Genomic DNA, 12,665 nt, shown 5'->3' with positions numbered 1-12,665 from the left:
TGATCAAGTTTTTTTTTAATTCTCTCAGGGAATGTGGGCATCACTGGCTAAGCCAGCATTTATTGCCCATCCCTAATTGCCCTTGGGAAGATGGTGGTGAGCTGACTTCTTGAACCGCTGCAATCCATGTGGTGTAGTACACCAAGAGTGCTGTTAGGAAGGGAGTTCCAGGATTTTGACTCAGTGACAGTGAAGGAATGGTGATATAGTTCTAAGTCAGGATGGTGTGTAGCTTGGAGGGGAACTTGCAGGGGGTAGTGTTTCCATGCACCTACTGCCTTGTCCTTCTAGGTGGTAGAATTCGTAGGTTTGGAAGGTGCTGTCGAAGGAGCCTTGGTGAGTTGCTGCAGTGCATCTTGTAGATCAGGGTTGTCCAACATATGGCCTGTGGGCCAGAATCAGGCCTGCCAAAGGTTTCTATCCAGCCGGCCAATTCTGTGTGACTGACAGCAAGCTGCCTGGGTGGGATGAGCGCTGATTTGCAGTTCATGGTGCAGGGATGCTGGGATCGGCCTCCCATGCTATTTTTGGTGGTTCAGGGAGTGAGCGGGTGAATGGGAATGGCTGCTGTGGGGAAGAGGGAGAGAGAGGGAGAGAGAGGCGAGCAGGAAGCGGGCCAGTACGCATCCGGAAGCGCAGAGTGGAGTGGCGCTGAGGAAGCAGAGAGAGAGAGAGACAGCCCTTTAAACCAGCACTGGCCCAAGTAGCAGAGAGAGGGGGAATGGGGTTGGGGGGGAGGGGGACAGAGAGGGGGGGCAGAGCGAGATAGAGAGGGGGAGCAGAGCGAGACAGAGAGGGGGGGGGCAGAGCGAGACAGAGAGGGGGGGGCAGAGCGAGACAGAGAGGGGGGAGCAGAGCGAGACAGAGAGTGGGGGAGCAGAGCGAGACAGAGAGTGGGGGGGCAGAGCGAGACAGAGAGTGGGGGGGCAGAGCGTGACAGAGAGTGGGGGGCAGAGCGAGACAGAGAGTGGGGGGGGAGGGAGACAGAGGTGGGGCGAGGGAGACGGGGTGGGGGGAGAGCGCAACAGAGAGGGGGGGAAGACAGAGAGGTGGGAGCGCGAGACAGAGAGGGGGGGGAAGAGAGAGAGAGACCGGGGACGAAAGAGAGAGAGAGAGACAGGCAGGGAGAGAGATGGGGGAGAGACAGGGAGGGGAGAGAGACGAGGGGTAGGGGCAGGGAGAGGGGGAGGGAGAGAGAGGGAAACGGGAGAGAGCGAGAGAGAAACTGGGGAGAAAGACAGAGAGAGAGAGAAACGGGGGAGAAAGACAGAGAGAGAGAGAAACGGGGGAGAAAGACAGAGAGAGAGAGAAACGGGGGAGAAAGACAGAGAGAGAGAGAAACGGGGGAGAAAGACAGAGAGAGAGAGAAACGGGGGAGAAAGACAGAGAGAGAGAGAAACGGGAGAGAGAGGGAGAGATAGGGGGAGGGGGAGAGACGGGGAGGGGAGAGACGGGGAGGGGGAGAGACGGGGAGGGGGAGGGAGAGAGACGGGGAGGGGGAGGGGGAGAGACGGGGAGGGGGAGAGACGGGGAGGGGGAGAGACGGGGAGGAGAGAGACGGGGAGGGAGAGAGACGGGGAGGGAGAGAGACGGGGAGGGAGAGAGACGGGGAGGGGAGAGAGACGGGGAGGGGGAGAGACGGGGAGGGGGAGAGAGAGAGAGACGGGGAGGGGGAGAGAGAGAGAGACGGGGAGGGGGAGAGAGAGAGAGACGGGGAGGGGGAGAGAGAGAGAGACGGGGAGGGGGAGAGAGAGAGAGACGGGGAGGGGGAGAGAGAGAGAGACGGGGAGGGGGAGAGAGAGAGAGACGGGAGGGGAGAGAGAGAGAGACGGGGAGGGGGAGAGAGAGAGAGACGGGGAGGGGGAGAGAGAGAGAGACGGGGAGGGGGAGAGAGAGAGAGACGGGGAGGGGAAGAGAGAGAGACGGGGGGAGAGAGAGAGAGAGAGAGACGGGGGGGAGAGAGAGAGAGAGAGACGGGGGGGAGAGAGAGAGAGAGAGACGGGGGGGAGAGAGAGAGAGAGAGACGGGGGGGAGAGAGAGAGAGAGGGACGGGGGGGGAGAGAGAGAGGGGGACGGGGGGGAGAGAGAGAGAGGGACGGGGGGGGGGAGAGAGAGAGAGACCGGGGGGGAGAGAGAGAGAGAGACGGGGGGGAGAGAGAGAGAGAGAGACGGGGGGGAGAGAGAGAGAGAGAGACGGGGGGGGGAGAGAGAGAGAGAGACGGGGGGGGGGAGAGAGAGAGAGAGACGGGGGGGGAGAGAGAGAGAGAGACGGGGGGGGGAGAGAGAGAGAGAGACGGGGGGGGGAGAGAGAGAGAGACGGGGGGGGGAGAGAGAGAGAGAGACGGGGGGGGAGAGAGAGAGAGAGACGGGGGGGAGAGAGAGAGAGAGACGGGGGGGGGGAGAGAGAGAGAGACGGGGGGGGAGAGAGAGAGAGACGGGGGGGGGGAGAGAGAGAGACGGGGGGGGGGAGAGAGAGAGAGAGACGGGGGGGGGAGAGAGAGAGAGGGACGGGGGGGAGAGAGAGAGAGGGACGGGGGGGAGAGAGAGAGAGGGACGGGGGGGAGAGAGAGAGAGGGAGGGGGGGAGAGAGAGAGAGGGACGGGGGGAGAGAGAGAGAGAGGGACGGGGGAGAGAGAGAGAGAGACGGAGAGAGAGAGAGAGAGAGACGAGAGAGAGAGAGAGAGAGACGGAGAGAGAGAGAGAGAGTGGGACGGGGGAGAGAGAGAGAGAGAGACGGGGGGAGAGAGAGAGAGAGAGAGACGGGGGAGAGAGAGAGAGAGAGAGACGGGGAGGGAGAGAGAGAGAGAGACGGGGAGGGAGAGAGAGAGAGAGACGGGGAGGGAGAGAGAGAGAGAGACGGGGAGAGAGAGAGAGAGACGGGGAGGGAGAGAGAGAGACGGGGAGGGAGAGAGAGAGAGAGAGACGGGGGAGAGAGAGAGAGAGAGAGACGGGGGAGAGAGAGAGAGAGAGAGACGGGGGAGAGAGAGAGAGAGAGAGACGGGGAGGGAGAGAGAGAGAGAGACGGGTGAGGGAGAGAGAGAGAGAGAGAGAGAGACGGGGAGGAGAGAGAGAGAGAGAGAGAGACGGGGAGAGAGAGAGAGAGAGAGAGAGAGACGGGGAGAGAGAGAGAGAGAGAGAGACGGGGGGAGAGAGAGAGAGAGGGGGGGTGGGGGAGAGATGGAGAGACGGGGTGGGGGAGAGAGAGAGAGACGAGACGGGGTGGGGGAGAGAGAGACGAGACGGGGTGAGGTGGGGGAGAGAGAGAGAGACGGGGTGAGGTGGGGGAGAGAGAGAGAGAGAGAGACGGGGTCGGGGGGGGGGAGAGAGAGACGGGGTCGGGGGGGGGGAGAGAGAGACGGGGGGGTGGGGGAGACTGGCGGGGGAGAGAGAGAGAGAGAGACGGGGGGGTGGGGGAGAGAGAGAGAGACGGGGTGGGGGAGAGAGAGAGACGGGGGGTGTGGGGGAGACTGGCGCGGGGGAGAGAGAGAGAGACCGGGGGGGTGGGGGGTGGGGGAGAGAGAGAGAGACGGGGTGAGGAGAGAGAGAGACGGGGGGGGGGGGTGGGGGAGACTGGCGGGGGGGAGAGAGAGAGAGACCGGGGTGGGGGGGGTGAGTGAGCAAGAGACGGGGGGAGAGAGAGAGAGACGGGGAGGAGAGAGAGAGAGACGGGGGCACAGATGTGAGTGATGCAGCTCAACTGGCAATCTTTGTACAAGGAGTCACCGCAACCTTTGAAGTCGTTGAGGAACTGCCCTGCCCATGTCCAATGAAAGGCACAACATGGGACAAAACCGTTTTGATGAAGTAAAATGTTTACTGGGGAAATTCAATCTTCCAGAGGACAAACTTTGCTGTCTTAACAACTGATGGAGCCCCTGCGCTGAAGGGCAAGCACAATGGATTCATCAGTCTAATGCTCAAATCAATACCTCATGTAGTCATCACGGCATCATTCACCAAGAACTGCTGTGTGCAAAAAATCCTGGATTGGGCCTAGGAGACTGCCATAAAGATCTCCTCCTGCTGAGATGATTGGCCTGCAACAACCACAACCATCTTCCTTTGTGCTAGGTATGACTCAAACCAGTGGAAAGTTTTTCCCCTGATTCCCATTGACTTCAATTTTGCTAGGGGCTCCTGGATGCCACACTCAGTTAATCTCACCTCTTGAATTCAGCTCCATGTTTGGACCAAGGCTGTAATGAGGTATGGAGCTAAATGACTCCGGTGGAACCCAAACTGAGCATCGGTGAGCAGATTATTGCTGAGTAAATGTCACTTGATAGCACTGTCGACAACACCTTCCATCACTTTGCTGATGATTGAGAGTAGACTGATGAAGCTCTAATTGGCTGGTTTGGATTTGTCCTGCTTTTTGTGGACAGGACATACCTGGGCAATTTTCCTCATTGTCGGGTAGATGCCAGTGTTGTAGCTGTACTGGAACAACTTGGCTATGGGTGCGGCTAGTTCTGGAGCACCAGTCTTAATTAAGGATGGCATTGGTACAATAGAGCAAGATGACCTAAGTTCTGGAGATCAAGGTGTAGAATCAGTTTGGGTAGAGATGAGAAATAGTAACGGTAAGAAGTCACTTTTGGGAGTGGTTTATAGGCCACCGAATAGTAACCACGCTGTAGGCTGGGGTATACAGGCTTGTGAGAAAGGTACGACAATAACCATGGGTGATTTTAATCTACATATAGATTGGACGAATCAGATTGGCAAAGGTAGCCTGGATGATGAGTTCAGAGAGTGTTTTCGGTACAGTCTCTTGGAGTTCTAAAGCCAACCAGAGGGCAGACTATACTAGATCTGGTACTGTGCAATGAGACAGGATTAGTTAATGACCTCATAGTGAAGGTACCCCTAGGTAGCAGTGATCATAATATGATTGAATTTCACATTCAGTTTGAGGGAGAGAAGGACAAATCTAAGACTAGTGTTTTAAACTTAAATAAAGGCAATTATGAGGGCATAAAGGGAGAGTTGGCTAAAGTAAACTGGCAAGTTAGGTTAAGGGATAGGTCAGTAGAGATGCAGTAGCAGACATTTAAGGAGATAGTTCAGAATACTTAGAAAAGATACATTCCAGTAGGAAAGAAAGACTAACGGAAGTTCGCTCCATCCATGGCTAACTAAGGAAGTTAAAGATATTATCAAATTAAAAGAAAAGGCATATAATTCCGCAAAGATGAGTGGCAGGTCAGAAGATTGGGCTGAATATAAGGAACAGCAAAGAATGACTTCAAGGTTAATATGGGATAAATTAGAGTACGAACGAAAGCTGGCTAGAAATATAAAAACAGGTAGTAAGAGTTTCTATAGGTAGTTAAAAAGGAAAAAAGTAAAGTGAGCATTAGTCCTTTAGCAAGAGTGTATGGGGCATTAATAATGGAAAATAAGGAGATGGCGGATGAATTGAACAGATATTTTGCATCTGTCTTCACTGTAGAGGATACAAATAACATCCCAGACATAATTGTGAATCATAGAAACATAGAAAATAGGAGCAGAAGTAGGCCATTTGGCCCTTCGGGTCTGCTCCACCGTTCAAAAAAGATCATGGCTGATCGTCTAATCAGGAGGTGAAAGGGAGGGAGGATCTTAAAACAATTACAATCACCAGGGAAAGGGTACTGAAAAAATTATTAGAACTAAAAGTTGATAAATTCCCAGGTCCTGGTGGACTTCATCCTAGGATCTTAGAAGAAGTGGCTGCTGAGATAGTGGATGCATTGGTTTTAATTATCCAAAATTCCCTAGAATCTGGAAAGGTCCCATCTGATTGTAAAATAGCGAATGTGACTCCTCTGTTCAAGAAAGGAGGTAGACAGAAAGCAGCAAACTACAGGCCAGTTAGCTTAACATCTGTCATAGGGAAAATGCTGGAATCTATTATTAAGGAGGTTATAGCAGGATACTTAGAAATTCTTATTGTAATCAGGCAGAGTCAACATGGTTTTATGAAAAGGAAATCATGCTTGACTAATTTATTGGAGTTCTTTGACAAAGTAACAAACAACATGGATAAAGGGGAACCTGTGGATGTGGTGTACTTGGATTTCCAGAAGGCTCCACAAGCCACTGACCACTTCTAGGCACTTACCCATTGTCTGTCGAGACAAGGAGGCCAAAGAAGAAGATGATTTGACAAAGTGCCACATCAAAGGTTACTAAGAAAAATAAGAGCTCATGGTGCAGGGGGTGACATATTAGCATGGATAAAGGACTGGTTGGCTAACAAGAAGCAGAGAGTAGGGATACATGGGTCTTTTTTGGGTTGGCAAGCTGTAACTAATGGAGTGCCACAGGGATCAGTGCTGGTCCTCTACTATTTACAAATTATATCAATGACTTGGATGAAGAGGCCGAATCTATGGTTGCTAAATTTGCTGATGACACAAAGATAGGTAGGAAAGTAAGTTGTGAAGAGGACGGAAGGAGTCTTCAAAGGAATAGTGAGTGGGCAAAAATTTGGCAAATGGAGTATAATGAGGAAAAATGTGAAATTATCCACTTTGGAAGGAAAAATGGCGAAGCAGCATATTATTTAAATTATGTTATGTTATTTAAATGGAGAGAGATTGCAGAACTCTGAGGTACAGAGGGATCTGGGTGTCCAAGTACATAGAACAGTACAGCACAGTGCAGGTCCTTCGGCCCACGATGTTGTACCAACCCTTTAACCTACTCTAAGATCAAACTACCTACATACCCTTCATTCTACTATCATCCATGTACCTATCCAAGAGTCGCTTAAATGTCCCTAATGTATCTGCTTCTACTACCACCGCTGGCAGTGCATTCCATGCACCCACCACTCTCTGTGTAAAGAACCTACCTCTGACATCTCCCCTAAACCTTCCTCTAATCACCTTAAAATTATGCCCCCTGGTGATGGCCCTTTCCGCCCTGGGAAAAAGTCTCTGGCTATCCACTCTATCTACGCCTCTCATCATCTTGTACACCTCTATCAAGTCACCTCTCATCCTTCTTCGCTCCAATGAATCACAAAAGGTTGGTATGCAGATACAGCAAGTGATCAGGAAGTCAAATGGAATGTTGTTGTTTATTTGCAAAGGGAACGGAATATAAAAGTAAGGATGTTTTGCTACGGTTGTATAAGGTATTGGTGAGACATCTTGAGTACCGTGTACAGTTTGGTCTCCTTATTTGAGAAAGGATATAAATCAGTTAGTGGCAGTGCAGAGAAGATTCATTCGACTGATACCTGGGATGGGGGGTTATTTTATGAGGAAAGGTTGGACATGTGTCTGTATCCATTGGAGTTTAGAAGAATGAGAGCTGATCTTATTGAAACATATAAGATCCTGAGGGGGCTTGACCGGGTAGATGCAGAAAGGATGTTTCCCCTTGTGGGAGAGACTAGAACTAGGGGAGACAGTTTAAAAATAAGGGGTTGCCGATTTAAGATGCAGATGAGAAATTTTTTCTCTGAGGGTTGAGAGTCTTTGGAACTCTCTTCCCCAGAGAGTGGTGGAGGCAGGGCCATGGAATATTTTTAAGGCAGAGGTAGATAAACTGTTGACTAACAAGGGAGTCAAAGGATATCGGGTAGGTGAGAAAGTAGAGTTGAAGCCACAAGCTGATCAGCCATGATCTTACTGAATGGCAGAGCAGGTACGAAGGGGCCGAGTGGCCTGCTCCTGCTCCTAATTCGTATGTTCATATGTACAGCTGGGATTTGGCAGGGCCCATTGTCTTTTCTGCATCCAGTGTGTTCAGCCGTTTCTTGATATTATGTGGAGTGAATCAAATTGGCTGAAGACTGGCATCTATGATGGTGGGGACCTCAGGAGGAGGCCAAGATGGATCGTGCACTCAGCACTTCTGGCTGAAGATGGTTGCAAATGCTTCAGCCTTGTCTTTTGCACTAATGTTCTGAGCTCCCCCATCATTGAGGATTGGGATGTTTTTGGAGCCTTCTCCTGTCAGTTATTTAATTGTCCTCCATCATTCACAACTGGATGTGGCCGGACTGCAGAGCTTTGATCTGATTGTTGGTTGTGGGATCGCCTAGCTCTCTCTATAGCATGCTGCTGCTGCTGTTTAGTATGCATTTAGTCCTGTGTTGTAGCTTTACCAGGTTGGGACCTTACTTTTAGGTATGCCTGGTGCTGCTCCAGGCATGCTCTCCTACTTTCCTCATTAAACCAGGATTGGTCCCCGGGCTTGATGGTAATGGTAGAAAGAGGGATATGTTGCGCCATGAGGTTACAGATTGTGGTTGAATATAATTCTGCTGCTGCTGCTGGTCCAATTGCTTCATGGATGCCCAGTTTTGGCCTGCTAGATCTGTTCTGAGCCTATCCCATTTAGCATGGTGGTAGTGCCACACAATATGATAGAGGTTGTCCTCAGTGTGAAGATGTGACTTTGTCTCCACAAGGACTGTGCTGTGGTCACTCCTACCAATACTGTCATGGACAGATACATCTGCAGTAGGTAAATTAGTGAGGACGAGGTCAAGTAGGTTTTTCCCTCGTGTTAGTTCTCTCACCACCTGCCGCAGACCCAGTCTAGCAGCTATGTTCTTCAGGACTCGGCCAGCTCGGTCGGTAGTGGTGCTACCGAGCCACTCTTGGTGATGGACATTGAAGTCCCCCACCCAGAGTACATCTTGTGCCCTTGCTACCCTCAGTGCTTCTTCCAAGTGGTGTTCAACATGGAGGAGCACTGATTCATCAGCTGAGGGAGGGCAGTAAGTGGTAATCAGCAGGAAGTTTCATTGCCCACGTTTGACCTGATGCTGAGACTTCATGGGGTCAATGTTGACTCCCAGGGCCACTCCCTTCCGATTGTATCCTGCTGTGCTGCCACCTCTGTTGGGTCTGGCCTGCCGGTGGGATAGGGCATACCCAGGGATGATGGAGGAGTCTGGGACATTGACTGTAAGGTATGATTCTGTGTGTATGACTATGTCAGGCTGTTGCTTGACTAGTCAACAGTTCTTCCAATTTTGACACAAGTCCCCAAATGTTAGTAAGGAGCAGGGTTGACTGGACAGGGTGTACTGCTGTCGTTTCTGGTGCCTAGGTCGATGCCGAGTGGTCTCTCCAGTTTTCTTCTGCGAGCAGTTTTCTGTAGCAGTTTGATACAACTCAGTGGCTTGCTAGGGCATTTCAGAGTCAACCACATTGCTGTGGGTCTGGAGTCACATGTAGGCCAGACCGGGTAAGGACGGTCTAAAGGACATTAGTGAACCAGATGGGTTTTTACGACAATCTGGTACTTTCATGGTCACCATTACTGAGATTAGCTTTTTATTCCAGATACATTAATTAATTGAAATTAAATTTCACCAGCTGTCGTGGAATTTGAACTTGTGTCTCTGGAGCATTAGTCCAGGCCTCTGGATCACTAAGTAAATAACATTACCACTACGCTGTCATTCCCCTCATAATGTGGTATTTTCCGCCTTCTAAATGTAATTTTTTGATCCCATTGTGTGTTGACGTGCCGCAGCATGGATAATGAGTTGACTGAGCGACAGGAAGTAGAGAGTACTGGTTAAGTTTAGTTTAGAGATACAGCACTGAAACAGGCCCTTCAGCCCACCGAGTCTGTGCCGACCATCAACCACCCATTTATACTAATCCTACACTAATCCCATATTCCTATCACATCCCCACCTGTCCCTATATATTTCCCTACCACCTACCTATACTAGGGGCAATTTATAATGGCCAATTAACCTATCAACCTGCAAGTCTTTGGCATGTGGGAGGAAACCGGAGCACCCGGAGGAAACCCACGCAGATACAGGGAGAACTTGCAAACTCCGCACAGGCAGTACCCAGAATCGAACCCGGGTCCCTGGAGCTGTGAGGCTGCGGTGCTAACCACTGCGCCACTGTGCCGCAGGGTTGTTTTTCTGACTGGAGGAAGGTATACAGTGGGGCTGCAGAAGGAACATTGCTAGGACCACTGCTTTTCTGATGTATATTAATGACCTAGACTTGGGTACAAGGTACAATTCCAAAATTTGCAAATGGCCACAAAATGTGGAAGTATTGTCAGCTGGAAGGACAGTGATGGACTTCAAGAGGACATAGACGGTTTGAATAGGATATTGTCAGATTTTCTTTCGCTTAATTTTTTAACTTTTCCCCTATACAATTCTTGCTTAATGTTTGCTTTCAACAAAATATCCAGCATGAGATAGTGGATGCTGAATGTGGAACAAGTAGCCTGCTGCTTAAGCAGAGACAAAGATGTTCAATGAAACTAGATTAGGCAAAAGTAGCAATAGCATTTACAGCTAAAGAGGTGACATCTGCGTGTGGCTTTAGTGAATTCACTGTGAAAAGTTGCAGTTGGGTTTGGAGAGGTTGTGAATATTTTTGATCGCTTCAGTAGTAATTGGGGACGATGGATTTATTGGCTTCACAGGAGGAGAAGTAACATCTTGGGATGCCTAGAAATGAAGTTAACAAAGATATGTTTCCAGTGTTGAAATACTCCCCAATGTGTTAGCTTCCATCTTCTTCTCAATTATGTGCTGGATCTTACTGGAGCAGAGCATCTTGCAGTGTGTGCTGTCATTTAGACTTTTTTCTGCATTTTTCTGCTCAAAAGGTTTTGCAACATAACTTGTAGATAAGTTCAAGTTGAAAATAGCATGGTGAGAGCAACGGAGCATCTGGGAAACTACAGGCTAGTTATCTTAACATCTGTCATAGGGAATTTTTTTTCTTATTCTTTCATGGGATGTGGGCGGTGCAGGTACGATCAGCATTTGTTGCCCATCCCTAATTGCCCTTGACAATTGAGTGGCGTGCTAGGCCATTTCAGAGGGCAGTTAAGAGTCACCCACATTGCTGTGGGTCTGGAGTCACATGTAGACCAGACCATGTAAGAACTGCAGATTTCCTTCCCTAAAGGACATTAGTAACCCAGTTGGGTTTTTACGACAATCGATGATAGTTTCATAGCACTATTACTGAGACTAGCTTTCAGTTCCAGATTTCTTATTAATTAATTGTATTTATTAATTAATTGAATTTAAATTCCACCAACAACCGTGGTGGGGTTCGGACCAGTGATCCCAGTGAAAGGTGGCTTCTATGGAGCATAAACTCCGTAATGAACCTGTTGGGCCGAATGTCCTGTTTCTGTGCTCTAAGTACCAAGTATTATGTAGTGTAACAGGATGATTTAATGTTGCCAGAATATCCATTTTGCGCCATAAATTATTTTATTAACTGCCAATGAATCCTGATTGCATGTGCATTTGCTCCAGAAAGTATAATAAATCTGTGTTTTTATGAATGCATTAGTACAATAATTTATGCGAGACTAAATGAATTGAAAGAAATATTTCATGGTCAGTCTGCCTGTAACAAGCCGAAGGCAGGAATGAATTAGCAGCTTAATTAAGTTTCTTCATAGGGGTGGCAATAGCTGAGTCTTGATATTGGTTACTTTCTTCGTGGCACTCACAGATTACCTTCCTTTTAGTATGCTAAAATTCACCTTTCAAATTAAATTATTGATTCACATTGTAATAATAGGTAATTTATTGCCATGCTTAAAGTCTGTTATTGATTTTCTTTTTTCATCTATCTTATATGCAGCAAACCAGCTGAAGGGAAATTCAAAAGGAAGAGAAATGACAGCCACAGTAGCCATGACGAATGTGAAGAGATGATCACAACTCAGAAGGGGAAGAGGAGAATGAAGTCTGAAATTGACTCTGATGAGCACAGGCCACTGGACACAGGTCTCTCTCTGGCTGAAGATGAAGAGCTGGTGCTTCATCTGTTGAACAGCAGAAACTAATTGCAATCCCTAGGCAGTTTTCTGGGTCAGTCCTTTTACTGTGCTGGCCACGTTCATGCTAGTGCAATCAAACCAGAGCAGGTGGGCCCTGTCTGACAGTGATGAATGCTTTCTGAACAGGTTGCTGCAGAATCTGTAGATGACTGCCAAGACACTGTTTACTTCACAGCAGCAATGTAAAACCTTACAATCCTTCAGTAGACGAGGGAACTTGGGTTTTCTGCATTGCTTTTCTTGTTAAAATGTCCAATTTATATAACTGACAGTCTGCTGTAAGTGTTTTCATTCCAAGCAACCTATAAATGGTTTCATACATGAAGAGTATCTGAGAATAAGTCAGCGATCAGTGTGTTACCATAGATTCCTGGGCGCACTGCACACATTGTGCATGATTGAAGCATCCAATCAGTTTCTGTACAATAAAGTAACATGTACACACAGATGTTAGCCAGCAGCTGGAAACTGAAATTAAATCGTTACTATTGGACAAGTGCTAGTCCGCTGACTTAAATTAAGACATTCACTTATTAACTTACAGTAATTCGTTTTCTATACTATTTGTTGGGAGTGAAAATATGTAAGAAATAAAAGGTTTTATCTGTGCAATTGAGTGCAATGTACTCCAATTTATTTAATTTGCTCCATTCACACAATGCTCTGATCATGTATCTACTTGTTATAATGAATCTTGTATCTGTTTATTTCACTTCCTGTTCTCTTTCCCTGAAAATGAAGTGAAATTAACACTTGTTTCTGTAAGTCAACTTTTAGCAATATGATTTCATACTTTCCTAGGATTTCCATATAATAATCTTGTCAGCTAATTGGTTTTATAAAGGTGCACGGGCAGCAGATTAACA

The 12,665-nt window shown here is 48.5% G+C and overlaps 1 protein-coding gene across 1 annotated transcript in view; it reads left to right on the top strand.

The window, feature by feature from the left end:
• The window catches only part of ddx10 (DEAD (Asp-Glu-Ala-Asp) box polypeptide 10), a 344,596-nt gene extending 332,185 nt beyond the window's left edge, over positions 1-12,411 (top strand). Inside the window, exon 18 of the mRNA XM_068033715.1 lies at positions 11,601-12,411. Within this exon, the coding sequence (XP_067889816.1) occupies positions 11,601-11,805 (205 nt within the window). The 3' untranslated portion in view covers positions 11,806-12,411. The remainder of the gene's footprint in view (positions 1-11,600) is intronic.
• The last annotated feature ends 254 nt before the right edge of the window (positions 12,412-12,665 follow it).

This window comes from Heterodontus francisci, chromosome 6 (assembly GCF_036365525.1).
Source record: "Heterodontus francisci isolate sHetFra1 chromosome 6, sHetFra1.hap1, whole genome shotgun sequence".
NCBI classification, from domain to species: Eukaryota; Metazoa; Chordata; class Chondrichthyes; order Heterodontiformes; family Heterodontidae; genus Heterodontus; species Heterodontus francisci.
The sequence above is the reverse complement of the archived record's forward strand: the minus strand, read 5'-3'. Positions and strand labels throughout refer to the sequence as shown.